At 41.7% G+C, this 27,912-nt stretch overlaps 3 protein-coding genes across 5 annotated transcripts; 1 reads left to right on the top strand and 2 right to left on the bottom strand.

The window, feature by feature from the left end:
* Nucleotides 1-1,045: 1,045 nt before the first annotated feature.
* On the bottom strand, nt 1,046-4,624 carry NDUFB9 (NADH:ubiquinone oxidoreductase subunit B9). The gene is made up of 4 exons (XM_083861043.1): nt 4,493-4,624; nt 4,176-4,368; nt 2,222-2,335; nt 1,046-1,284 (listed from the first exon to the last, which is right to left on the bottom strand). The coding sequence occupies exons 1-4, from the start codon at nt 4,576-4,578 to the stop codon at nt 1,153-1,155; spliced, it is 525 nt and encodes a 174-aa protein (XP_083717169.1). The 5' UTR covers nt 4,579-4,624; the 3' UTR covers nt 1,046-1,152.
* On the top strand, nt 4,025-20,214 carry TATDN1 (TatD DNase domain containing 1). Of its 3 annotated transcripts, none has more exons than XM_083861014.1 (12): nt 4,025-4,118; nt 5,660-5,725; nt 6,256-6,305; nt 8,598-8,661; nt 9,873-10,016; nt 10,117-10,159; nt 13,852-13,937; nt 14,043-14,083; nt 15,484-15,560; nt 16,229-16,299; nt 17,175-17,301; nt 19,954-20,214. In XM_083861014.1, the coding sequence occupies exons 2-12, from the start codon at nt 5,686-5,688 to the stop codon at nt 20,054-20,056; spliced, it is 846 nt and encodes a 281-aa protein (XP_083717140.1). In that variant the 5' UTR covers nt 4,025-4,118; nt 5,660-5,685; the 3' UTR covers nt 20,057-20,214. The 3 variants fall into 3 exon arrangements, with proteins under 3 accessions (XP_083717140.1, XP_083717139.1, XP_083717141.1); XM_083861013.1 differs by lacking the exon at nt 4,025-4,118 and adding an exon at nt 4,624-4,672; XM_083861015.1 differs by lacking the exons at nt 4,025-4,118; nt 6,256-6,305 and adding an exon at nt 4,645-4,672.
* Nucleotides 20,111-27,912, bottom strand: RNF139 (ring finger protein 139; the record flags this gene model as incomplete). Its single annotated transcript, XM_083861001.1, has 2 exons — nt 20,111-22,792; nt 27,732-27,912. The coding sequence occupies 2 exons, from the start codon at nt 27,910-27,912 to the stop codon at nt 20,982-20,984; spliced, it is 1,992 nt and encodes a 663-aa protein (XP_083717127.1). The 3' UTR covers nt 20,111-20,981.

The following is a 27,912-nucleotide window of genomic DNA, read 5'->3' as shown; positions in this document are numbered from 1 at the left end:
TGGAAGAGGGCACACCTCAATTCTGTCACTACTTCTGGACTAGCTCAGCACAGGAAACAGATCCTCCTTTCTGGCAGGAATGAAAATTTCAGCTGTGGAATATGTAGATATTTTTCTGGAGTTTTATTTTCAAAACTCATACCTATTTTAGCATGCAGAATTACTGGAAAGGAGCAGATTAAAAGTTTCTAAAAACCAGCCAGATTAAAGCCTTATTCCTAAACTACATATGTTTAGTTCTTAGAAGAGCTGAAGTTTGTGCTTTGCTGTCTTTTGTTCAATTGGGGTTCACAGAAATATTAAGCCTTAGGCTAAAACATGGGCACAGTCAACTAACTTCTGTAGAATGGAAGTCAGATGAGGCAACCTAAAAACCTCTTAGCCTTAAAAACAGGAAACAGCTGAAGGGACACGTTTTCCTAAGAGTTTTTGCTCAGTGGCTGAATCCCACCTGTTCTTTCACAGGGCAGTTAGTGAAAGTGTTAGCAGAATTTACCTTGTCTTGTACCAATGCTCTGGGAACGTGGCCAGAAGCAAACAGCTTTTTGTCCCCAGTTCAGTGTGTCACACTGCCAGAACCGCTTGTACCCCTGAATGGGCACACAAGAGCCACAATCCCCAGCAGCCCCTGTGTGTTAACTGATACAGCTCAGTGGTTATCTGGGATTCAGTTTATATGGGGATCAACTTTCCTCTAGTGCTCTACAGCACTGGTATCCATGCCATGAGGAAAGCACCATTTTGTAAGGAAAGTTTATGTCTTGTGAGATTTGATATGGAAGTGAAAAATGCAGCAAAGGGCCTAATGAGGAGGGGAGGGAAGGGAAGGAAGAATGATGTCTTTATCCTGCAGCAAGGTCAGAAATACCCTCATTACAAGAACACCCAAAGCCCACGTCTGCTGCTGTCTGTATCTTTAACTCCAGCTTTAACACCTTCCCTCTATTTAGTACCACATTCCAAGTTACGGGGGCTGATACAAACTGCCTGCGCGAGCTGGCAGTGAAGTGTCAGTGTGCTAGAGAAGAGCACTGTGCCAGAAAAACACCTTTTCTGTTACTTTATTTGGCTTTATTCTATAGAGGAGCAAGTGGTAACTGAGGTACCACCTGCCTGCAGCACAGACTGCTGCCATTCACACCCAAGGTGCTCTCACATGGGCTGCTCACGAGGGCGAGTGACGTGGTGCCACCACATGGGGGGCAGGTGCCCTTCCTTACGAGCTGGAGGCAAAGCTTCAGTTCTTGGACCATCAGCTGGAGTTTCTTCTTGTAACTGCTTAATCTAGAAGACAAGAAACAGAAGTGCTTTAGCACATGAACATACATTTCCAGTGCCCAGGTAATGAGCAAAATTAGCCCCTATTTCTATGGAGAAGAACCAGTGGTAACACATTCGGCTGACAGGTTTCATTTTTCCCAACACTAACTTCCATTCACTCATCACTCTAGGCTCATACTACCTATTTAGGAAGGAATTTCTAGGAGCAAGAGGTGATTTACATGAGAAATTTCACTTAAAAGGTGAATTATTTCCATGTAACTTGTGTCTACCATTACTCTATCAAACAGGCTGAATTGTGCTGCTTTGGAAGCTGACAGGTAATTCCAAGTCTGGACCAAGTTTCCCTGCAGTCAGGAGGAGAGTTCTGTTCCTGCACGTCACCAACAGCCCCTCACATGCTTTCAATACCCATTTCTTGAAGCAGCACAAGTGCTGGCTGTCCCTGTGTCAATCCTGCTCAGAGTGCCCTGTTCCATACAATCCAACTGAATCAAAGAACTTTTCTAGGAACACAAACTTCTTCCAGTCTCAGTTAAGGATGGCCAGAAATTGGTCTCAATGCCCAACTGATGACCACTGCAGCAAACCACTTTCAAAGGTGTAACCAGAAAGTGTCAGAGACCCACAGCAGCAGAAGAGGAAGTCTCTGGTTGTTAAGTCTCCTTTCATCCCACTTTGGATTTATTTTTTTTCCCAAAAAGCTAACTGACACAAGGCTGCAGGTTCAGCCTTAACTTCAAATTCCCTTCACAACCCTTCAGCACCTGTAACAGATGTGTAGGCATTTTAGGCTGTTTCACACTGACAAGGGCTCCAGCACTGAAGGGTCTAACTGAGACTGCAGCAGACATTCAGTAATTTTTCCAAGAACACATCTGTGCCACACAGGACTCTTGTGTGCTGAAGAGACTTTCCTTTGCACAGAGCAAGCACTGACCTCTCTTTCCCAGCTTTCCCGCTGCAGCTTCTTCCACTGCTCTCGTTTGGCAAAGTAATCAGGATACACTGCCTTCTCAGAGGGGTGCCAGAAATCCAAGCACCATTCAGGAAGCTGTTGGGGAAAAGCATTATTTAAAATACTGTTTTTATATATGAAATCACAATTGCACACACATGCAGAAGAATGAAACACAGAGGATGAAGCCAGTCTTAGTCCCTAGGTTCCTTTTTTCCATTTTGAAGTACTACATAAAAACACCATTTAAGAGCTGCCTATCTCATGGCACGTGGCAGAGATCAGAACTTTTCACACATTATCCCAACCCACAGGAAGACACTACAGTGACTTGCTTAAATCACAGCATTCCAAAACAAGTCCCAGGTCATCTCAGTTTAAACTTCTCAAAACAATTCCATCTGGTGGAGGCGAAGATCTGATTTCTTCCCTTCCTTCTCTCAAAGGCAACAGGTTAGAGGAATCCTTCTCTCCAACTACTGATTTTTTTAACTTGACAGACACAGAACTTTACAGCTCATTTCTGCGTATCTACAACTACTTAGAAATGAGCAGTTTCTTAGTCCTTTAAGATCTTGAGAATGGCATGACCTCCAAGACCTTCTGACAAGGGAAAAAATGAAATTTAAAATTTTGCAGTGATTAAAAAAAAACCCCAATTGTTTACATTTTAAAGAGAGGAACACTGATTAAAAAATCCCAATTAAAAAAAATTAAAAAGTTGCTCCAGTACCACCATGTATTCAGTGATATTCACACATTTCATTTCCTGCTGTGATTCTCACCACAGAACAAACCTTTGACTGAATGGAAATAGCACAGCTGCTGATGTAAATATCCAAATATCCACACACAGCAAACTCCAATTAAAACCACCTATCAGCCTGAGTCCTAAAAATGACATTTTGGAGCACATCCACAATGGACAGTCACTGATACACAAACCAGCCAAAGCCTTGTGACAGCCAATTTGTTAAGACAGTTTTGGCCCATCAAACTGGGAAGAAAGAGCATAACCCAGGTTGTGTTTCTGTATGAAGACTAATATTGATCATTTATTGCTCAGCCACCCTTTTTTCTGTCCATGTTCCCTGTCACTATTATCTCTACTACTGCTCAGGCCCTTGACCTTGCCATAAGCTTAACTAAGTCCTTCTTTTTTCACTCATACATTCTTTATTCTGCCCCTGATAAATCAATGTCATTTTTCTTTTTCCACGGCTTAATATGTAAAAGGATCTGATCAGATCCAGTCTTGGGCCAGCACTTTTTTCAAATTCATGAAAAAATGGCTGCATGCAGTCATTAACTTCTAATGCATTAAAAAGATGATGCCAATAAAGCAAAATTCCTGTGTTTTTTAATGAAACTTTCGCTCCTAAATAAAACGATCTTGATGGTCAATGCCTGTAGAAATGCCTTAGAGAGTCTAAAAATAAGGCTTGTATTTCCAGGCAGTGCTCCTGTCACACAGTGGCACACAAATCTGGCACTGCAGGGAAATGGTAACTTGTACCATTACTCAAAATGCTGCAAGAGCCACAGGAGTGAGTGAAAGGGAGTCCCCGCCAGCCCAGGTGACACCAGAGGAGTGTCAAAGCACACCCGGGCTGTGCTCTGGGAGGCAGCAGAGCTCCCTCGGCGCTGTTCACTTCCCCAGCTCAGCTCCAGCCCTGTCCTCACCCCCACGGCGGGGGGAAGAGCAGCAGATGATTATCCCCGGGGAAAAAAATCCCAAAAGAACAAGAAGCGCTGTTCAAACTCATTAAGAAACCCAATTTTCAATGACCAGCGCAGCTCCTCCCAGACAAGCAGCAGGATGTTCGGCGAGGAATGAAGTGACACTGCTGGGCCAAGCTGCGGCCCTGCCCGAGACAAGGTACATAAAAGGAATTCAAAGCAAAGGCAGCAATTCCCAGGATTAGCGGCCCCTCACCTTGTATAGCTCGTAGCGCTCGTAGGAGGTGCCCCCAGGCGAGTCGGGGAAGATGTAGGGCTGCGGGTGCTGGCTGGCCCAGAACTCCGCCTCGCCGGCCTTCAGCAGCTCGGTGGCTTTCACCATGTCCTTGATGTCCTTGTTCCTGTCGAAGCGGTCCCTCAGCAGGCAGGCGAAGTAGCGGTACTTGTCCCTGCGGACAGAGGTCACGCACAGGGAGGAGGAAAACAACCCCACCACACCCACACACCCCGGGCCCAGCCAAGCGCGGGGCTGGGCGCTCCCTACTCCCATCTGCCCTCTCCCCTGGCCCTCACCGGTGGATGCACCAGGACTCGAGGTGCCGCAGGGATTTCTTGTACAGGCGCAGCACCTTCTGCTGGTGTGTCAGGAAGGCCGCCATGGCTGCGGCTGTGGGCGGCCCGGCCCCTCCGCGCGGGGCATGCCGGGACGGGCCCCGCCCAGCGGAGCCGCCATGAGCCGCGCCGGGTTCATCGGTGAGGGGCCGGGGAGGGGAGAGTGGGCGGCGCTGTGTCTGTCTCTTCGGCCCGGGCTCCCCGCTCCTCGCCCGGGGCCGGGATGGGGCGGCCGCCGCTGTCCCGCTCCGTGAGGGGCCGCGCGCAGCGGACGGGGGTTCGGGCTGTGCTGTGGCAGGGCTTGTCCCAGCCCTCCATCCAGCGCTGGTCGCCTCCTGCCCCAGCCCCTCACCCAGGGTTCGTCCAGTCCCCAGGCTTGTCCAGCCCCTCTTCCAGGGCTTGTCACTTCCCGCCGCAGTCCCCCAGGCAGGGTTTGGGTCCCTCTCGGTGTCCCGAGGTTCGGGGACCTTGGAGCCCCCAGGAATCGTTTTGGGAATGTTTGTGCTCCCCCCCCCCCCCCCCCCCCCCAGCTGTGGGGTTGGGTCGCCCCTCGCCCCCTGCCCTGCACTGGCACAGTAGTCGTGGTTGTTTCTGACTGTATAGAACCGCTTTGGGTGGAAATGTTAGTATTTTTAGGAAATTAGACGGAAAGCATTGCAGGTGCCCCGTTAGTGCCCCCGGGATGGCCCAGGGGTGGCACTAGGAGGGAGAACAGACAGCTCTTAAAAGGCGTTCTGCTGTTCCCACCCCTGGAAGGCTGGATGGGAGATGCTGCGTTTCCCCTTCCTTTATGCTTGTTAGCATAAATGTGTGTTTTCGTGTGAGAAGCAGATTTGTTTGCAGTGAAAAGCACATGTGTATGCACTTTGGTGGTTGTGAGGGTGTGCTTGATACACTCACAGAAACTCTGAAGTTGCGCAGAGGCAAAAGTTTTAATTTTTCTGTCGCTTCTAGTAAGGAGTAAGTTTTCAAGTTATGCAAGTAAGGTTATGCTTGAGCATTTTATGACTTCAAATGTGGTGGTCCAGGGTTTAGATAGGGTTTCTGTTGTCTTCCCTAGCTGATTAATGCTCAGAGTAAAATGTAGAACAACTGTAACTCCTAATTTCTGTCTTTGGATTTCCATAGATATTGGTATTAACCTGACAGATCCTATGTTCAGAGGAATCTACAGGGGAACACAGAAACATCAAGGTAAATATTTCTTTCTTGCATGCCAGAACATGATGTTAAGGTTTCTTTCTTATCCTCCTTATGTACTTGGGCTTAAGAAAGAAAGCCTGACTAAATAAGTTGGATACCCCAATCAAAATGCATTGTCTTAATTGATATTTACATGCAAATAACTCTGCTTCTGCAGCAAAATGGGCAATTGCTAATCTACTTGGGATTGCATTGAAAAACTGATATGAGAGTTATGAACAGTGGTCTGTCAAAGTCTGAAACACAGTTACTAATTATAATGTGGGGCTTTTTGCTCTTGTGGCCTTTCAATACCATGTAAAAGTGGAGAACCTTCTAAAGTATGCGGGGAAACTTCCACTGACTTCTGGGATTTAAATTGGATCTCCAGTTACTGCACTTTGTTATTGTTTTATAAAGATTAATTAACTGTGATTCAAAGATTTAATGATAAGAATTTTTACTGCATGAAAATTGAAAAGGAGTTAAATTATCGTGTAAAACCTCAAGTTCAATTTATGACATTTTATGAACTTTTGCAGATGACTTTCTGGATGTAATAGAGAGAGCAGTCAAAGTTGGCATTAAAAAGGTAATTTCTTTATAATGAAATGGCTTTAAAATTTTAAGCTACTTTCTAATATTTGTTTTTTTAGTGCTCTCCCACTAAAACAGCGTTTCTGGGACTCAAATGGAAAATGCAGTAACTTCTCTCAGTAGCACAAAACAGCAGTGTTCTGTCCAGAGTATGCACAGATCATTATTGAAGTTGTGTGATATTGTAGGTAATGTGGATGTAGAAGTTATTTTGTACAGTTTCAGCAGGAAGATGTTCTCCTCTGATCTGCTGTAGTGAAGTGGTACATAATTTTCCACATTGTTTTGTAGGCAACCATTCCTTTTTCCTTGTATCCTGTGTGGCTCATAGAGAGTAAATCCTGTGAGGAGCAGCTGTGGGAGCTGGGGGAGAAAAGGAGGCTCAGAGGAGACTTTATTGCTTACAACTCCTGAATGGAGGCTGTAACTGGGTGGGGATCAGTCTTTTTTCCTAAGCAAGAAGCGACAGGACGAGAGGAAATTACCTCAGGCTCTGCCAGAGGAGGTTCACGTTGGACATGAAGGAAGAATTTCTTCATGGAAAGGGTGGTCAGGCACTGGAACAGGCTGCTCAGGGAAGTGGTGGTTATTGTTCCATGGGAATGTTCAGGAAACAACTGGATGTGGCACTCAGTGCTGTAGTTTAGTTGACAAGGTGGTGGTGATCAGTCAGAGGTGGAACTCAGTCGTCTTGGAGGTCTTTTCCAACCTTAATGATTCTATGATTCTTATCAACAATTCCTGCAGAAGATCAAACTCTTCTGATTGAGACTTTCAGATATTTCTATATATAAAGGAAATTGGTAACTACAGAAGAGCTGTGGGAGTGCCCACAAACTCTTACAGCTGAGACATCTGCATGTTTGCTGGTAAATACTGGCTTACATGTACTAAAGCAGCATAATCAGGAGAGAATTTGTAACTCTGAACTTGAAACTGGTGTTTCCAGAGTGCATCACATTCCATAGTTTAGCCTGCCTTTCTCTAAATAAAATAAATTTTTGACAAAAATATGAGTTACCGTAGAATACAATGCATACTGTCACAAACTGTTCTACTGCACTAATAAGGCTACTGGATTAGAAATAAAGAAGTAAATGTTCCTCTAGCAGAGGAACGAGCATCTTGGGAGTTTGTTGAAAAACTCTCATCTGAAAAGAGTGGGAAGTGCACTGGGATTGCAAAAAAGAAAAGCAGTGATGGAGAAATTACCTCACTGCAGTAAATACAGGGATGAGGTCGCATTTCTATGTGCTGCATAAGTGCTATTTAATTTTGATACCATCCTCTGAAAATAAATGGCATTTTTTAATTTATTTTATCATCAAAAACAGATTACCTGCATAACTTTTTCAAGATGCACAGTGGATTGAGAAATGTTATTCATTTCCTGCCCTGAGCTGTTCTCAGTCTTGCTACTGGCCTGTACAGTGTCAGAAGCCTATTCCATCACAAATTGTTCCTGCTTGCCTAGAACCTTAATGTGCTTATTAGAAAATACCTCTATTTTTCTGTTTAGCTGCTGCTTTATGGTATTTTTTAGTGCACTTTTGCTCTGTGTGGTGTATGCACTGAGCCCTTTTCAGCTTACTATTTCCTAGTGATGTCACTGGGATGTGTCCCTCTGTCATGAGCACACTGCAGGAATGTCTGAGCTGGTGCTGGCAGCACACACAGGGAGAAAAGTTGTCCAAAAGCACTGTAGACCTGGTTGTTACAGTCTAGGGTGAAATATTCTGCAAGTGCTGGTTAAAAAAGTACACTCTAGGCAACAATTCTCATGTGATAACTTTAAGGTGAAAATAAAAGATCAGAGATGGAAATTCTTAAATTTATAATCCCAGCTCTGATACAGACTCATTTTTTGGTTTAACTACTTACTCATGTCTTGTTTTGGGTCTTTGGGAGTCTATAGTTTCCCCAGGTGTAAGACAGGGAGAATATTTCTAAGTATCATTTCTCAAGTGCAAATACAGTCTTCACTCATTGTTTTGGGAAGCTAATGCTGCTGCACATTGAAGTGTTTTATTCCTTTAGTGATTTAAATACTTAACATACAAGAGATTTGATGAAGGGGGAAAAATCGTATTTTGCTGCCTGCTGTATTTTCTAGCTCCTGAGGACCATTGAGGTTCATTGCTGATTTATGAAATCTTGTTTTATATATATTAATAATTGTATTCTGATGTTCTCTGTCGAGATCCTTCTGTGTAGCTGAGTGTTTTCTTAAACATTCTGTTTGATGTTCAAAGAACATCCACACTGACTGTACTTTTGTTGTTTCAAGTTTTTGATTACAGGTGGGAGTTTAGAAGACAGTCAAGATGCACTGCAGCTGGCACAGACAAATGGTATTTTCACTTTAAATTTACATTGTCAGTCAATAATTTAACCTTCTATGCTCTCAGAATTGAGTTCAAAAGGACCTGCCCCAGAGGTGCTTACAAAATCTCAGATGAAAATGAGAAATTACATTTCAGAGTGGGATGAATGCATTGTGTATGAGTTTGTGTGTTGCTCTTTAGATCCCTGATGTCGGAAGGAATCACTCTTTTCCTGCATGTTCTATTTCTAAATAAAAATAGAAATTATAGGAAATCTCTGGAATAAAAATATTGATACAAGTTTCTGTCCTAGAAACAAGGTAAAATGTTTACATGTTGTGAAATATATGGGGTTCATTGCCTTTTTTTGTTTTTTTACTCACCAATCTGTAATGACCAGCTTGACGATGAGAGATGTCTTTCTTTTGATCATTCCCCTGGCTTTTCCCTTCTTTCTGTGAAAGGAGAATGGCTCTTCTCTTTTCTTTAGGCAAATTTCATTCCACTAATTACTTTAATATATATTTGAGCTAAAACATATGATAAAGTACTGTTTACTAACAGAAACATAAAATAATTTTGGTTTGAATGAACTCAGGGAGATAATTTGGTCCAAGCCAGTCCACCTCCCCACTTTCCATCAGGAAGGCAGGACTGGCTTGAACATTAGGGCAAGTTGCTCAGGGCCTTATCTGGTTTTTCCCTTCCCCAGTGCTTTTACACTTAGCAGAAATACTTGTTTTGGTAAGTTAATCTAGATCAGATACTTGGGTGAATCAGGCAGATGTGACCTCTGAAATTCTCTCAGAGCTTATCCAAGGCATGTGAGGGAAGTACTCTCTGCAGTTCTTACAGCTGGGGTAACCTGATGCACTTCGAACAAGATGGATTTCTAGATTATCTCAAGAGGTCTCATCCAGCCTCAACAATTGTATGACTTATTGAGGGCTGCTCCACCAGAGCAGTTCAGCTCTAAGCTGCAGTTTTGGAGTCCACCAAATAATGTTACTAAAAAAAGGCACATGCACATCATCCCACTGGAGATATTGTGTGACATTTTAACAGCAGAAAACGTCTGTCTAATAAAATTATCACTGAGATAAATATGGTCAAAGGGAGTTTTCTTTTAAAATTGTGACTGTTAAAAAAACCACTCCAGAGACAGATGTTGTCTATACCCTGAATAAATTTTCTTTTTTTCCTTTTCCTTAAAACCTCCTAATACTCTCTTGCTTTAGACATGTTTTTCAGTACAGTTGGCTGTCATCCTACCCGCTGCGGAGAATTTGAGCAGAGTAGCCCTGAACAATATTTATCCGGATTAAAAAATCTGATTGAAAACAATAGGACAAAGGTAGTAGCAGTTGGAGAATGTGGCTTAGGTAAGTGTTATCTTATTACTTAAATATTTATTTTTTCTAGACATAACTAAAAAAAATTCCTAAAATACTAAATGGGTTTTTTTGTTCTTTCTGTTTGTAGATTTTGATAGATTAGAATTTTGCCCAAAGGACATCCAACTCAAGTAAGAAACTTTTGATGATTGTGAGTTGACTTGTAGCAATTTGCTGGAGTATTTTCTATCTTATGTTCTGCCACATAACATACTGTCACATCTAGTTCTAAAAGTTACAGGGTTGGGCCCAGAGTTTTTTTGGCAGAATTGGGAATTTAAAGAAATATGCCTACATTAAAATAGTGCAATGTGCTAAATTTTGCTACCTGCCTGGTGTTGAGTTATGTCAACAAGTCATATGTCAGCTTGTCTTTTTCTGTAAAACTGATCAGAAATTGTGGATTTCTGGGTGTGACAGATGTTCATTCTTGCTAATAGTTAAGAGCTCTAAGAGACTTGTGGGAAAAATAACATAAATGTAGTGTGTGAAAGAATTGGGTTGAGTGAAAAGCATGAGGAAGGGAACAGAACCATCAAAAGCATAAGTCAGCAGTGGGGAAAAAAGCTTTTGGTAAGGAAGGTGTTAGCTAGGAGCAGATAATGAAGGGCTGATGGTAAAGGTTGTCTCAGGAGGTAGAGGAGCAGCACATGCAGCATAGATGCTGAATGGAAAGAAGCTACCACAGCCCCTGAAATCAGCCTGCATTCTTGTATTGAGAACAACTCTGCAGAGGGAACTGATTGAAAGATACAGGTGATAAATTCAAATAAGATTAGTAATTACTGAATTATATTTGCATGTTACTGTTTTGAGTAAATTAGTCACTGGGGGGCAGTGGTTGGTTGTGTTTTTTCTGATTGCTGCAGGTTGGCAGTAGGAGGAGTTAATTTCTTCATAATGCTACAGACCTACAATGACATACTCAGCAAAGGGGACAGGACATTTTTTTCCTGGTAGAATTCAGTGTACATGAAGGTCAGCAAAGCACACCTTAGAGCATAATCTGTTTCCTTTCTGTGGCAAACTAAAATACTGATGGAGGATCAGATTTTAAGATCCTTAACTGCCTTGATGTTATAGAGGGAAAAAATATATATCTCATTTCCTTGTCCAGTGGACTGCAGCTGAAGAGCTGTAGTGACTTCCAATTGGGTGCAGTGAAATTGAGTTGTAAGGAAAGAGATGACAGGCCTGATCAGTGAAGTGAACAGAGGAAGGCAGAGTGTGAAATACATGGAGACACTTGACTGGTTTTCATCTGCCCTGGAGTTCAGGTGCAGCAGTCACGGGGAGGGCTGGCACAGCTGCACAGTTACCCCACAGAAGAGCAGTATGTTTGTTTCTCAAGAAGTATCAGAGCATGGCCTCTCTTTCATTTAGTACTTAATCAACATTTTTCTGGTTAGTTATGCTGTGTTTTATTTTGGATAATTTTCACCTGTAAAAAATGAACATTATTTTTGATTCTTATTTTTCAGTTTAAAAGTTAATAAAGATAAGAATCTAATGAAGATGAAATTTCTTTGTTGTAGTGTTCCTAAGAACTTTTTATTTCAAAAATCTTCCCCATTCTCAGAATTTTTCCAACAGAAAGCAGTGATTTGAACAGTAGTAAGATGAAGGTACTGCCTTCATATTATGATGGAAGTCATATTATAAATGGACTGATAAGCATATAAAGGTTTCACATCTGCTGTACTACTGGGAGGGATCTGTGGTGCGTAGCAACACAAAACCAGGAGTTTTCCCAACCAAACTGGAGGAAGTGAACAATATCACATGCACCTTTACTCAGATTTATTCAGAAGTGTTTGTCTGGAGATCTACCTCAGCAAGGCCAGTTTGCTGTAGCTCCTTTAGTGTCTTGATCCTGTAGCATTTGAACGTGATGGTCAAAATTAAGCTTGCTCAAAGGAACAGGTTATTCCTTAAGCACTGGAACTCATCAGGGTTAGTTTCCTACTGAGTTATTTTTGTTATTGTTCAAATCACTGTATGTCTGGTTTCTTCATGCTTTTCTACGGTTTGGGTTTTTAAATTTTTAAAAATTATTATTTTTGTCTCTTCAATAATTTCCCCATCCACCTCCCCTTTCTCTTTGACAGGCCAAGGAACAACATGTGTTGGACTTTGTTGTTGCTAGGAATGGAAAAAGTTTGAGTTACCTTTCCATTTGTAGGGGCACTAAACTTTCAATGGCTCTACCTTTCTCAAAATTAGATTGAAATTGGCCAGTAGGTTACTTAGGGAGCTAATTTGCAGTTCTGTCTCTAAAACCACTTTCCCATACGAAACAAGTATTCTGTTAAAAAAAAAAAAAAAACACACCAAAAATTGTAGCTATTTAACCACAAGAGCAGTCATGAGCTGCAATTAATTTATATTTAGTCAAACAAGCTAAACTAAGCATGATATCTAGACAAAGAAGATTCAAAGTAGGTGTAATGCATTCTCATTAATTTTCATGTCAGTTTTCAAGGTTACAGCTGATTTGTTTAACCTGTTTTATCTCAAGGATTTGCACTGATTAACAGGGAGGTAACTTTCATCTGAGACATATCAACTTGTAATATACAGAAAATAGTGAAAATGACATTAAATTAAATGACTAGTTGCATATTTGTTTAGTGTCTTTTGTTTGGTTGAGTTTTTTAGGAGAATGTAAATCAAACTAATGGTTTGCTGCCAGTTTCCCGGATTGATAAGTGACTCACAGAGAGTAGTGTGATCACTGGAGTTTCCCTTTGGAATTTCCCAGTGCCCTGGACTGTGTTTTAACAGCAACACCTCAAGAAATCCAGTGTGTGCAGAGAGCCCCAGCCTGCTGGGAGGGGCAGTGTTGTTCTCCTGCTTCACCCAAATAGAATCGTCTTTCCAAGGCGTGTGGACACTGAGTCACCCATGCACTGCTGGCCTTGTGCCAGGCTTCAGTTCCTCTGCTGTGTTCCCTGAGCATGGGTGGTTTCCCTGCCTGGGTGGAGTGGGGCAGCAGGGATGTGGAATGGTAATTGCAGAGCTTGCTGCTAATGAGAAGCACAGGTTAGTTCAGTGCTAAGTAGTCTTCCTTTGGCAATTGCACTGGGGAACCTGGTTACCTTCTTACCTTCCTTCTGCCCACATTCCAGTGCCTCTTCACAGGGTGGGGCCTTGCTGGTACTGCCCCATCAAGGGCAACTTGAGGAGTACAAAGTTGGAGGGAAATAAAAAGTAGTGAAAAGGATGCAGGAACACAGAGGAGGGGAGGGAAAACAGGTAAAGACAACAGGCAGAATGGGGCAAAAGTACCATGTCTAATCTGATATTTCTTCCATCCCAAGAGAGGAAAGACTCTCCTCCATGGATTGTCACTCACAGCTCAGCAGCTCTGATGCAGTTTGGCCACTGGAGGCTGTAGAAGCCTGTACAGTGCTTCCCTGCTCACCCTCATCGTGTTTATGAGTGTTTATTGAAATAGTGTCCTTTGTGTCATCCACACTCTCCCATTCCTGACATTTCAGAACACTGTGGAAAGAACAGTCAGTTCCTCTTACATTAAAAATAAATAAATTCAGAAAATGAACTCCAGCACCCACACTACACTGAAGTACATGCTCAGCATATACACATAGACATTCTGCAGTACTGAGGCTCTTACCTGTCTTCAGGCATAGGTCACAGCTGTGGCAATGCACATGGAAAGAAGTTCTTGCAGAAATAAGAACTTTTGCTTGGCAAATCCATTAATTTTGTTCTGGAGGACAGAAGCTTGGGAAAGAAAATCTTTTACTGTCTTTATTTGTTCTTACAGAGTTTCTCTTTAAAGGTGAATTTTATTTTACAGGTATTTTGAAAAACAATTTGACTTGTCAGAACAGAGTCAGCTGCCCATGTTTCTGCACTGTAGAAACTCACATGCTGATTTTTTAGGTGGGTTTTGTTTGAGAATTTCATATTTAGAACAAATTCTGAATATGAAAATCTTTTATATTCATCTGTTACAAAGCTGTCTTACATTTTTATTTCATTTCATAGACATAATGAGAAGAAACCGAGATAGAATTGTAGGAGGAGTGGTAAGTATGGACTTCAGGGTAGCATTCATTTTTCCATGAATGTGTGTGAATATTACTGCTTAATAAGCAATTCCTTGCTTGCCACAGAATCTGGGTAGGCTTCCTGTTACACGATTTAAACTGTTATTAACTAGTAAATTTTCCAGTCCCTTTTACTATTTTTATGTTCATTGCTTATTCGACAGGATTTTTGCAAGGTAAGAAGATAGGCTGAGAAAAAGCTCTGCAGCTGATGTGAACAGTTTTTCTTGGCCTGCCAGGAGGACAGTTTAAGCACCTCATAATCGACATTGGCCTTTTCCCAGTTCCTCCTCAGTGTCTGTAGCTGCAGTGCATTCAGACCGCAGATAATTTAGATGTGTGTTCCCAGTGGAAGCCATAGCCTCAGACATTTGCTTCAGATGTTGGGACATCATTTTCAAATTAGATCCAGATGGAACTCTTGATTACTTTATGTCTTTAGATATTCAGATCACGTTTTTTAATTCAGAAGTCTTTAACGGGAAAAGCTTTGGGTGAAACGGTCAGGGAAGTCCAGCAATGCTTTTTCAGGTTTTCATTATGACTGGATTTTTCAAAAGTAATAAATGCTCATGATTCTAACATGAGACCACATTTCCTACAAGAATATCACAGTCCCCAAGTTTGTTCTTTGTTACCCTTCCCCACCCTCAGTGCTTTGCATGTTCTGCTCCTATGTAAGGTCAAGGTCTTCTTTCCCCCCTTTCTTTTTTCCTGCAGAGCCAGGAAAGAGGGGAGAAACGAGCAGGCATCTTCTGCAGCTGCCTGTCCCTGTCACAGCACGGGGAGGCAGAGCAGTCAGTCTCTTTACTCCACTCAGGCTGAGAAGATGCAGTTCCCAGCTGCATTACACTGTGTAACTTGTGATCCTCCAGTTTCCTCTCTGGAATCACCAAGTGCCTGGAATGACCAAGCAGATTGTCTTGCTAGTTCCAGTGGACTGACATCTGTGGAGAACAGAATGCTGCTCTTATGGTGGCCCTGACAATGCCCTGAAGGGAATACTGAGGAAAGAATCTAAAAATTCACCATGCACAGGATTACTTCCCGAGTATGATCTCCCAGTTATCAGTTCTCCCAGATACAGCAAGTTCCAGGACCAAAAGAATATTACTGGATGGGCCTTTTCTACACACATTTATCACTGTTAAAGTGTGGTAGCCACTTCTAGAGCAGCATTCAGGTGACTTCAGCCTGAACTTTGCTCAAATTCAGAATCAACTGAGCCATGTTTCATCTTGATGTTTGTAATGATGTGTAGTGCATACTGTTGAAGGTATTTGATGCTAATAAAAGGTAATACATACTTGAGTCATTGGGATTTTAATAAAAGTACATATGTATTTTTATGTCTGTGAAGCTATATTTATGTGTTCTAGGTACATTCTTTTGATGGCACGAAGGAACAAGCGGCAGCTCTAATAGATCTGGACCTTTATATTGGAATAAATGGCTGGTAAGTTCTTTACAAGAAATATAACTACTTTAAAACGGCAGCTGTAGCGAACTCATTGCTTTCTTTAAACAATGAGGTCAAGTTTTGAAAGCTCACTAGACCCTTAATCATCTGACAGATTTAGAATTGCTCTCATTAGTCTGTTAGCCATCAAAGCTCTTGCCGTGCAGCTCAGTCAGCTAATCCACGTCCACTCTACTACCCTCAGGACAATCCTTGTTTGTAATTAAATAAGGCTGTTGAGTGTGGAAAGATTCCTTCTGAGGAGCATTTAAAAAACAGCCTGACTTTAAGCTGCCTGTCAAATGCTAGAGCAATGCAAATGTAACCTGAGTGCCTCATCTCCTGGTTATGCAGTTTGGATTCTCAGCAGTCACCTGGCCAAATGCCAGCTAGCACCACTCTGTAAGGCACAGAGGCTGTCACCAGGCAAGCAAGGGCAGCCAGAGGGGTTCTGTAGATGGTTTCTCCCACTAACTAAACTTGCTGTTTTCTCCACAGTTTTAATTTATGAGCAGTATTGTTAAAAAAGGAAGCAAATTTTATTCATTAACAAAATTACTTGGGAAGCTGCCTTTGCTACAAAACACTAACAGGCACAGTAATTACTTTTATATGCTTTTTATAGTTTTTTAAATTTTTTTTTAACCAAACTCTAAATTTTCTAGTTCACTGAAAACAGAAGCCAACTTGGAAACACTGAAATCAATTCCTAGTGAACGATTAATGATAGAGACTGGTAAGATTTTATATCTTGGTCAGTTTGTGACAATGGGCAATGAGATGTACTGGTACAGCAATCATAAAGCAGAATCAAGACCTAAAGAATTCACAACAGTGGCTGTTTTCTCTACTTGGGAAAGCAATTTATGGAACTACTCCTTTCCAGCCTTGTGCTGGAAGGAATAAGCTGCTGTGTCAGTTCCTGACATTGCAGTGGAAGATGAAAAGGACAAATTGACAGCTCGGATTTTTAAATGTACCAGAATCCTGTTAGAATGTCTTTTAAAATGTAGCTTGCTGGAGATGTGCCAAGCACAGGGCAATGGCTATGAGTTATCCACTGGCAGCAGCAATGGTATTTGGAAACATCTACTCTTTAAATGGAATAGGTGGAAGAATGCTTGAATTCTCCTCTTACCCCACTGAACAGTCATTTTAATGGACTGACTAGAGATGTTGTGGGGTCTTTTTCATGTTCAATTATCAATAACTGACAAGCTACACATAGAGTTATTATTTTAATTTCTGACTCTGAGAAAGGAAAACCGCAAACTGCTAAATCCTTAGATTTATTTGCACATGAAGTACAGACCTGTTGTACAGGAAGTTTCTGTGGAATGCATGCAGTGTATCTGGCTGTCTTTATCATGTCAGAAGAAATTAGTGTTATGTATTATTATTGCTGATTTTTTCAAGTGTAAAATCCTGAAGATAATGGTGTAAAAATCCAAGATGCTAAATTGCCCAGATCTCTTAAATTTCCTTTTGAGTTGGAGGTCACTGCTAGAAAGAGACTGCAGGCACTTTTGTCGGTAGAAGTAGTTGATTAAACTATCTCATGCTACTCGTAAACAATTGCACTCCTAATTCTTTTTTTTCAAATTAAACTAGATGCACCTTGGTGCGGAGTGAAAAATACTCACGCTGGATCAAAATACGTTAAAACTACATTTCCTACAAAAAAGAAATGGGAAAAAGGGCACTGCTTGAAGGACAGAAATGAACCCTGCCATATAATGTAAGTGTATCACTGTACACTTAGTTTAAATACTTCAACTCTTAAAAAAAAATAGAAAAATCCCAGTTCACTAGTAATGTAGAAAATAGAAATTAATTCAAAATGTACTGAAACTTGTGCAAGGTTTTGCTTTATAGGCTGTGGAAAAATTAGAAGTCTTAATTTTCCTTCTAAAGCAATTCTGGATCTACAGTGCTCTCTGAAAGTGAATATTTGATAAATGTAGAAGGTTATACCCTCTAAAATAATTTGACTTGAATATTCATTTCAGTCACTTGTTGTTCAGATAATTTTTAAAACTGATCCAGCCTTGGGGATCAGGGGCCAGTCCCACAGCTGGGGCAGTGCCCGTGACATGAACTGCCACAGCATGCGTTTTTGTCAGGGATGTTTCTTCCTTCTGCTGTTGTGCTTCAAAGAATCTGATCCTGTGAAATTTAGATATGACTGACAGCAGCCAAGATACAGAGTAGTGAAAGAAAACTCCAGGGGCTTATGGACAGAATTAGTAAGTACAGACACGGTTTTCTGCCTCCTTTCCACACAGCTCATCACAGAAGTGTGAAAAGCAAGAACACGTCTAATTGTATTAGTGAAAATATTTTTTTACCTGCATTAAATACCATTAATAGATCAAATGCTGAATTGTCAGAATTCTCTGTCTAGATTTTGAAATACTGCTCAGGATCGTACTAAAGACCCAGGTATGCAGCAAGGTGTCTGAACAGGAGTTTATTTGAGAAGTGAAGGGAAATCTGTTGCTTTTTGAGACATGAAGGAGCTTGGAAAACCACTGATGATGTAAAAGCACAGTTTAAGCTTACGTGGTGGCATCTTCTAGTATTCAGATATTTTTAATGCAATTAGGTAAATTGTAACACTCATTGAAATTCTTTTTTTTTTTTTTTTTTTTTTTTTTTAATGTGAAGAGGACACATTAGCATGGGGAAGGGTTCCTTCAATATTTGAAGACTTTCTAGAGTCAGTCCATGATTTTGGAGCTTGGGAAGTTGAAAACTCTTCTGATCACAAGTGCAGGGCCTCTACCATTACATTTTCAACCAGCCCTTATGTCATCAACACCCCACATATTTGTTTGCTGTCTTACAGAAATGTGTCAGAAACCCCCAAACTCAAAATGCATGGATGCAGAGTGCACAAATGCACTCAAGATAATTACACAAATGCTGTGCTTTGGCTTTTGCCTTCTTTTATGAAAAAAAAAAAACTTGTTTGGCTCAATCTTATTTTGAAATTATCATCCCATGTTCATTGTAACCAGTTGAATTTCAAGAACCTCTTAAAACCGTAAGAAAAATGAAAAATGGTAACTGATAAATTGGTATTTTGCGACTTCTCAAGTAGCAAAATCTGGTGTGAGGGAATGTTACTCAGTCCACAAAGTGTTTTTAATGTTTAGGGTATATATACAGCTCAATTGGCAGGAGGAATTTTCCATTTGTCTGTTTTCGGTGGTGCTGGACACCTTTCAGTTTTGATAGTGATACTTCTGCTTCAAATACATATATATATATTTAGAACTACTCCCCTTGGAAGCTATTTTTTTAAAAATTCAGCCACAAGAGACTTCTCTTTTCACCTCAGCAGTTTCACATACCGCCTTCTACTGCATCCAAGTGAGGAGAGATAAGTAAGCCCTAAGTCTTGGTTGAAATTCTTTGGTATTTGTTACTTGTTTCTGAGTAGGCCTGATCTCACTCCATCTCATCTGGAGTATCTTCTTAAATCAAGACGCTGTTTGGCCAATTCTGCATCTAGGAAAATATTTGCAATAAAGTAATTATTAAAAGCAACTTTTCCTACTCTGTCTTTCACAAAAAGAAGTTTAGCTATTGCCTCAGTTTAGAGGCAAAATCTGAAGCCCACTAAATGCTACTACCAAGCTTAAGCTTCTTATTCTTCATGGTGAAGTTTGAAGTTTTTTACTGCTACTGGAAAAATCAAAGTATGATACATCTGAGGAAGGGTACAGAATATCACTGTTTCTTTTAAAGAATGACTGCTACAAAATCAAGAAAGCAATTGCAGAGAAATTGTTGTGGTTTGGTTTTAATCATGTCCATCCCATTTATAGCCTCCTCTTTCTGGCTTGTATCAAGGCCCTGGGCCTTTTGAAATTCCTCATTTAATATTTACTGCAAATACGTGACCATATTAATCACAATTAAGCTAAAGAACGGGGAAGTAGGAGTAAGGTACTTTGGCAGCACTGTGCTCTGATAAAGCTGTATCTGGAACTTAAGCTTTACCTTAGACCAGTCTATTCATAGTGCAGCTATAACCTTGACAGGCTAACAAGTTTTTGTTTGAAAAATGAAGATCATTGATAAAGACACCCACAAAATGACACTTCCTTCAAAACAGAAAGCTGTTTAATTACCTCCAAACAAGAGTCAAAAGACCAAAGATGAATCTGTACCAGTGAGCAAACCAGTGTTCAGTGTAAAGGAAATGGCAGTTAGTAACTTAAAAGTGAAGCTATTTGCATATCTGAGCACCCTGCCCTATTGCTCTTAGTGTAGGTTTTTATTCCAGCTTAATCTTAGTGACTTGTACATACATACGCAGCAATCTGAAGTACATTCTGAAGTACTGGGTTTCAGTCTTCTAATACAAATCTTTCTTTTTTAGTCAAATACTGGAAATAATGGCGGCAGTAAGAGAAGATGACCCACTTGAGTTGGCCAATACTCTATATAACAACACCATTAAAGTCTTCTTTCCAAATATGTAGAGTTGTTTTTCTTACATTTATTCAGCATAACTTCAGTAAATATATTGCAAAACCTTAAAAATCATCATACCTGCAAGTTCTAATCAATGGAAGCCAATATGTAGTGGGTTTGGGGTTTTTTTTTTATGGTACAAGATTAAAGCTGCTTTTGAAAAGGTGATCTGCATCTGTGCAGTTTCTCAGCCCTGTCCCCCTTCCGTCAAGGTTCAGGATGGACTTCAAGGCCAGCCCATGCCTGTGACTCCAGCTGGCAGTGGAGGCACAGGATGAGCCCCAGGCTGCTGCATCCACATGTAAAGCACTTGAAGCTACTGCTGGCAGTTCAGGAGGGTGAGACACATCCATGGCATGCGCTTTGCTGCTTCACCAAAAAGCTGAGCAGTGTCGCCTTTTGTTCCACATACGCAAATGCTGTAGCATTAAGTCTACCAACCTAAATTTTTAATTTATTTTTTTAAAACACAACTCACTAGTTTTTTTGCGATAAAGCTCTGCTAATACTGAATTTGTAAGTAAAGCTGCTTTGGCTCAGGCTTTCATTTCCGAGTTGACCTGCTGAACAGTCTGTTTTCACCAGTATTTTTCATTTGCATCCAGAAGACATTGATTGGGGATTACTGGTATACAGTCTTTGGCACAGCATTATCACTACATCAATTAAAGAGTGTTTTTCCAACCATCTTAAAAACGTGAAAACATTTTATTCCATGTACAATAATGTACATAATTTTAAGGTGGTCATGAAAGAGACCAGCAAAAATTAGAGGTATATTTACAGTAGCACACACCACAGTAAACAACCACCATTCACAGACTCAACATTGAGATACTGCTGTTGTGCTTAAGTACAATAACTACAAAGTGATACTTTTATTCTGTTGAAGTCAATCTTGAACAAATACCTCACGGCTTAGTAAAGGACATCCTAATCACCAAGGGAGTTAGAGTCAACATTAAGAGTCTCATTCAAGTGCTGTGCCACACAGTCACCATCTTCCTCATCACTATCAGAACTGTCATTATCTTCATTTAATTCATTTTCAGCATCAGCAGCTTCTTCTGCAACCCGTACAGGATTTTCATTTGGTGCTACAAACCCGTTATTGTTAGAGATATTGGCATTTTCTTTGTCCTCAATATACACTTTCTGATGGCACATGGGGCATGTGTCCTGAATGTACAGCCACTTCCGAAGACAAAGTGCATGAAAGTAATGGTTGCATGGAGTAATGCGGGCAGAGGTGGTGAACTCGTGGTAGCAGATTGCACAGACGTCATCGATTTCGTGTAACCGAGCTCCTTTCACCTCCGGAAGCGAGTTGATTTTCTTCACAGCAGTTCGGCGGTTTATAAAAGTCTTCCAGCCATTCTTGGCTTGCAGGTAGATGTTGAAGTACGCGTGCAGACACATCATGCAAGCGCGAATCTTGCTTCCCGACTCAAAAACCATCGTGTAAGCTCCATTTCCAAACATAATTACTCCAAATATAAACTCAATAATATTGCCAGTTGAGCGAACATAATAGACATAATCATCAAGTTTTTCCCATAGCACATTATAGTAGCCATCAATCATAAACAATATATAAACAGTGATAGAAACTATTACTTTTAGGCAAAGCTCTACACAGAACGCTGTGACTGCAAAAAGCCAAGTATTTAGTGCATAGTGGTGCCAGAGGATGTAACTGAGCAGAACTGGAAGAATGAAAAGGCAAGCGGAGACAAACAGTACAGGAAAGTGTCTGCGGAACGACGACACGTGGGAGGCACTGAGAGACATCAGCACGGGGTCTGTCATTCCATGGATAAAATGCAGGACTGCGGTCAACAAAAGGCACATGTTTCGACTCAGGCGAACCAGTCGTTCCTCTGGTTTCAGTCCACTTAAACCAGTCTGCAGAGCCAGAATGAAAAACAAGACGGGTGCTACAAACCCAAGCCTTTTGTCATCCTCATCAGTCGATCCAATGAAGGCCAGGATACCGAGTCCCAGATAATGCGCTATTGAGGAAATGACGGCACTCATGCCCAACACAGTTAAAGTAGAGTCACACCCACTGATGATCAGGCTGCAGATCAGTTCCCAACAGTTATCCCACGATATCAAGAAGAATTTTTCTTCCGTGTTGTTTTCAGCCATCTTTACAACATATGTTAATACCACAGCTTGTGCTGTAAGTCTTGTTAGCCAGAAGACACGCAGTACAGCTGGAAACCGAATCCTCTTCCATGTATCTTCCATCAATAGCTGTAATCCATAAATACGATACATGTGCCTCACCAGCAGGTAGACGTATCGTACCGAATAATAGAACCACTTCATTTTTGTAACTAAAATGGCCGTGGTATTTAGTGTCAGAACTAGGCCTGAAATAAAAACAAGTACTTGCCGGACATTTAAAGGTAATTCAACAACCAAGCCAATTACAGGAATCAGTATATCCAGGATGATGAGTTGAGAGTATATGGATTGCATGTTTAGCAAAGTAACATATCCGATTCCAAAGGTAAGCTGAAGGATGGAAAGTGCCATCCATAGCGAAGGTCCTTTATGTGGGAAGATCTGAATTCCAAATGCAGCTGTGTAGTAGGCACTGTGGAAGTTTATGTGCAAAGCAGCATAGTAATTCACCAACACTGAAGTTGCAGCCAGCAGAAACGCTGAGGCGATCATGTAGAACTTGAAAAGTGCTCGCTGTTGTAAGACCAGAACAACGCTGGATACAAAGACACCTAAAACCAGATTGAAATAATTTAGTTCACAACAGAAGTTCAACAACAGATTTTAACTTATTAGCTTTAGAGCAACACTTCTTTAATGTATCACTTCCCCATTAGTCACTTGTAACTTTGCATTGCCGATGGTGCCTTTTTCAGAGAACAGGCAAGAGGACTAGTTAATCTCTGCATTTAACATCTGTGCACTACAGCTGTGATGCAAAGCCACTGCAAACCCTAAATCACAATTACTATGAAGTTCATTGCAGTTTTAGACTAGAACAGTGACAACTCGGAGCCTTTCAGCCTTTGTAGTTCTAAAAATAAACAAAAAAAACCTCCTCAACAGATAGAGCATCACCTTTGTAAGCAAAGCTAATAAGGAATAAATGAGTAAAATTTAGTAAGTCCCCAAATTCACTTGAACAAGGCACTCAATTACAGCCATCCAAGCTGGAGTACTAAATATAAGTAACCAAAACACTAGTTAAACTCTTTAATGGGAAAATAGTGAAAAATTGCTGTAGTTTGCTCTGGGGAAGGCACTCTTATTTCCCCTCAGTTTGCTTTTATTTCTGGTGACAGTGGTGACAAAAGGTCATGTGAAGAAAACCTTCCACAGTATACAACTTTTGTGCACAGAATCCAAAACTGCACCAATTAACTCTTTGCCAATGCCAGTGCAAACTTGTCTGTCTTGTTAGAAGTCAGATTTAGGCCTTGAAATTCCTGTTTGCTAACCTCTCCCTCTTATTGACCATGATCACATCTTGACCATGCCTGGGAAGTCCTCCTTCCTATGAGAAACCCTGTCAGAGCAACTGCACTATTGGGAGTTTGGGATTTCATGTCGCTGCACTAAACTTCTGTAGTGCAATATATGAATTCCATCACTGTGCACCACATAGGTAAGGGCTTTGCCCTAAGAGGTGTTAAATTAAATGGCACTTAGCACTAGATTAATTTCCTTAAAGAGTTTCTTTTTCAGGAAACACACTGCCTTGTTTTGGACTTCTCCATCAGCTTCCACTCTATGCAACTGCCTTCTCATCCATCTCTCCAGTTTGGAGAGATTTCTATCTCTACAACTTATATTTGATTCTAAGTTGCTTTCAATCTCTGTACTAAAACCAATGAAATCACCAGTAATCCTCTTTCTGCTGGAGGACAGCATGGGTCTTTTCTGACTGTTGTAGTTTAGGTTGTTCTAAATCTGCCATAAACAAGTGTTTAAAAAAATTTTAACACATAGTCTCTTGATCATGAGAACAAAATCTTTGAAATAGCATTTGATTCTACCAATAATGTGACCACTGCCTGTATAAAGAAAAACAACAATAACCAAACAAAACCACCAAAGCTTGGACGACTGAGGAGAGAGGATCAACATGAATCAACTGCAAAAGGCAGGCTACAAATAAAGTTATTAATATGCCTGAACAGTATTCCTTGCCAGTAGCACTGGCTGATATAAACATTCTCCTTAACTAATCATTCACCTGGTAACCTTGTGAAGTGGACTGAAGAAAACCCTCTGTCAATTTTCAGAAAGCTCTTTGCATTGGTAGCTCAGTTCTTCCAAGAAAAGATAAATATTGGTTATATACAGCACTTTTTACAAAATAAGCTTGACAGCTGCCTTGTCATTTTAGCCACCACAAACATCTTTAGGAAAACCAATACTGCTGATGAGTTAGTAGCCTTTGTCTTTTCTCAGAAGTCACAGAAAAGGCTCACATGCCTGTACAAGGTCGTTATTTATGTAATTCTGATCATTTGAGCCAAAGGAGATGCATTTTGCAGTGAGCAGGCTGCTCTGAAACACGCCTTAACAAAACCTATTTTTGTGCCTTGCAGTGGCAGTAACGGGCCTGTATTTAGATACTGCAGGTCATCTTCAAACACTGACGTTTCACATGCAAGACACATCTCTAAAAACAGTACAACAGTGAGTCAATAGAGCTTGTCCTACTGCTTCCTCTGAAAAGGGACTCACAAAAAGTACAGCACATCTCTGTTAACACTTATGGGAAAAAGTCAAGACTCACTGAAGGAGTCTCAAAAGACCCTAAGAGGTAGCACATCTCAGAAAGGGCAGTGAGCACCCCTTTCCTCCATCTCCATTTGTGTCACTTAGTCCATCTCAACAGGAGAAGACTTTGCCCTGCCCTGTGCCCATCCCCCTCTGCCCTCCAAAACAGTAAGTCTTTTTCCATTTTCCCTCTGCTAGGAAATGCTGCAGTTCCTCCTTTGATAAGGTTTGTCTCTCTACTCATCCTTACTGTTTCTACCTGTGCCACCCCATTGCCAGCTGTCCCAGTATGGCCTCCACACACAGCACTGAACCAAACCACACTGCACTTACTTTTAAAATATTTTCTTGTGTTACAATGAATGTCTCCATCTCATTTTTTTCCTTTAAATCTTGAAATTTGTCAGAATCTTTATTACAGCCCACTAGGATCAGGATTCGACTTTCAGTCATGTGCAGGGGACAGTCACTTTTACACATCAGCATTTCATTCATGTGGAACTGCCAAACTATTCTTCCCTAGCTCCAGTCATTCTGTTTACTTGCACATCTTTCTGCAGACTCAAGTATTTATAGTACCCTTCTCAAAACTCAGTGTCCTCACTGAGGCGGGACTGCTGTCTGAGGTGACAGTCATACACTCCTGGGGGTGGTGGTTCTGCTGGAACTGAGATACCTAAACCCGGTGCAAAGATATGAAAGGTAAACATTGTGCTGGGGACAAAGCAAGGTTAATCAAAAACATGAAAGGGAAAACGTGCTCCAGCTGTCAGAGCTGGTTCGGTGCTGTGTATGACTCTATTTCCTTGCGTGGAAAGTAATGGAAGGATCAGACCAAGGAATCCTGCTGTAAAACTTTGTAACACCCACGCAGATCTCTATTAGCATTCCTGAAGAGCTCTACTCCCAGAATATTTCAGGACTGCCTAACACCACCCCCCAAAATCATCAGTCTTTCCAGAGCTTCAATCTTTGTATCTGGTGGGCAGGTTGTCCGCTTATCCTGTGCTATTGTGCTACAGGAAAAGTTTGGATCACTACTTCAAAAGTCTGCAGATGGTAAGTTAAAGGACATTTTCTCACTATTTAAATACAGAATGATCCAAAATAACTATATCACTTTGGAGTGACAAATAACAATAGCAAAAACCTAACCCTGCAATCCTTACATTCAGATAAGAAAGAAACAGATGCAAAAGCACTTTGTTGTCTGAACCACATGGGAGGTATTTAGGATCATCTTTAGGTGCCTACATTTTAATCTTTAATTTTGGAAAGCCAAGAACCACAGACCCCTTTTCTAAATGTTCAAGATAAGTTTCTTGGCATAAAACATTCCCAAAGCTTTTTTGCAGAAGGCCAGGATTCTTCTCACTTCTTCCCCCAACCCCTTCCAGAAAACTGTTCATATAGATGCAAACTTCAAAAGTGGCTTAATCTGTTAATCCCAGTACCACACACTTAAGGGACCTCACTGAACAACACATCCACCACTCTCATTTACACAGGTGGATTTCATTTCAAACCTCTTCTTAAAACATCTGGATCATATGATGAAGGACTCCTAAAATTAAGTTGGTGAGGCACCTCAATGTCATTAAAAAAAAAATCACTCTTAGCAATTCCGTAAGTGTTGAACAAAAGGTCAAAAAAAAAAAAAAAAGGGAAGCAGGGAGGAAGGGAGGAAGAACCCCTCTCCCCATCCCAGAGCTGCAGATACCCGTGGCACAGCAGGCAAAGGAGGCAACTCAGGGCCTCCTCAGCATCACTTCTCATGTGAGCAGAGACTTCCCCTGGCACTCTTAACCAAAGCAGTATTATAAACATAATACACTAAATGTAAAAACCAAAACAAAATACCTGCTGCGTTTTGTTACCTCCTTCCTTTGCTCTCCTCTCACCTGCTCTCTTGCTATAGGTTGGTTGTTACTTTTTCCCCCTGCACTCCTCGACTTGTGTGATGCAGTCACACCACACTTCTCACTGTGCACATTTCCTTTAACTCTCTCTTCTCTGCTTCCTGCCCCCAAAGCTGTACTGCCTATTTCCTTCCTGTTTTTCTTCTACTATAAACGTCAAATAAAACTTAAAATCCATCTCTCTCGGGCCTGCAAAAAATTAAAAACAAAACAAAACAAAACAAAAAAAACCCAAACCAAATAAAACTCAAACAACGACTTGATTTGTTTTGCGTTCTTCCTGCCTCGGGATCACCAGCTCCAAAGTGTGACACAGAGCAAAGTATCACCTGTACAGCATTTCACTGAACGGGACTCCCACCAAGCCGAGGCCAGGTAAGAACCTCGATAACGATACTGAAAACAGTATCACCTAGTTACACCAGTCACTTTCATCTTTCATGCAGAGGAAGAAAGAGAAAAAAAAAAAAAAAAAAAAAAAAAAAAAGCCTGAAAATAACCACTGGCAAGTTTCAAGAGGCTTCTCTTCCCTCTGGGAACCAAATTCCCGGCATTTTGGAACTGCTGTTGCTAAAACAAGGCTTTAACAGTGAATTTCAGGAAGACACCACACTATCCATAGGGTTTTTAAAAAAGCACATGAAAACCCTATACCCACTAAATCACATGTCTTCCACCTTGGAAGCCCCCAGAGTAAGAGAGGGGTCAAGTCCCGAGCCCTGGCCCCGCTCCGGGGACAGGAGGAGGCGGGAGGAGCCGGGGACAGACCGGGGGGGTGAGTGAAGCGGGCCCGGAGAGGGGCACGAGTGAAGATCCAGCCCGGGGGCCGAGCAGGGGCTGGGGACGGCGATCAGGGCCGGGGGAAGGGAGAGCCGGGCCGCGGCAGTAGGGAGCAGCCGGGCGAGGGGCGGGGAGCGGCGGCGTGCCCGGGCCGTGAGCGGAGAGCGGGGCCGGCGGGGCACGGTCGCGTCCCCGGGGAGGGGAGGAAGGGAAGGCGTCTCACCCAGCAGCCGCAGCAGCGCGCCCAGCAGCGCGGCGCTCACGGAGCCGCCCGGCAGCGGGGCCGAGTTGAAGATGGCGTCGATGAGGAACAGGCTCGGCACCCGCAGCGCGACCTCCAGCCCGGCCCGCAGCCGCGGGCCCAGCCGCACCCGGGGCAGCCGCGGAGGGCCCGGGGCCGCCAT

This window comes from Zosterops lateralis (genome assembly GCF_965231275.1).
Source record: "Zosterops lateralis genome assembly, chromosome: 1".
NCBI classification, from domain to species: domain Eukaryota; kingdom Metazoa; phylum Chordata; class Aves; order Passeriformes; family Zosteropidae; genus Zosterops; species Zosterops lateralis.
The sequence above is the reverse complement of the archived record's forward strand: the minus strand, read 5'-3'. Positions and strand labels throughout refer to the sequence as shown.

Coding starts and splice junctions, on each gene's coding strand:
- TATDN1 (XM_083861013.1), top strand. CDS start 4,651: ATGAGCCGCGCCGGGTTCATCG. Junction 5,726..6,255: donor GGGAACACAGAAACATCAAG/GTAAATATTTCT, acceptor GAACTTTTGCAG/ATGACTTTCTGGATGTAATA. Junction 13,938..14,042: donor CTCACATGCTGATTTTTTAG/GTGGGTTTTGTT, acceptor TTCATTTCATAG/ACATAATGAGAAGAAACCGA.
- NDUFB9 (XM_083861043.1), bottom strand. CDS start 4,578: ATGGCGGCCTTCCTGACACACCAGCAGAAGGTGCTGCGCCTGTACAAG. Junction 4,369..4,492: donor GAGTCCTGGTGCATCCACCG/GTGAGGGCCAGG, acceptor CTCTGTCCGCAG/GGACAAGTACCGCTACTTCG. Junction 1,285..2,221: donor GGGAAAGCTGGGAAAGAGAG/GTCAGTGCTTGC, acceptor CTTGTCTTCTAG/ATTAAGCAGTTACAAGAAGA.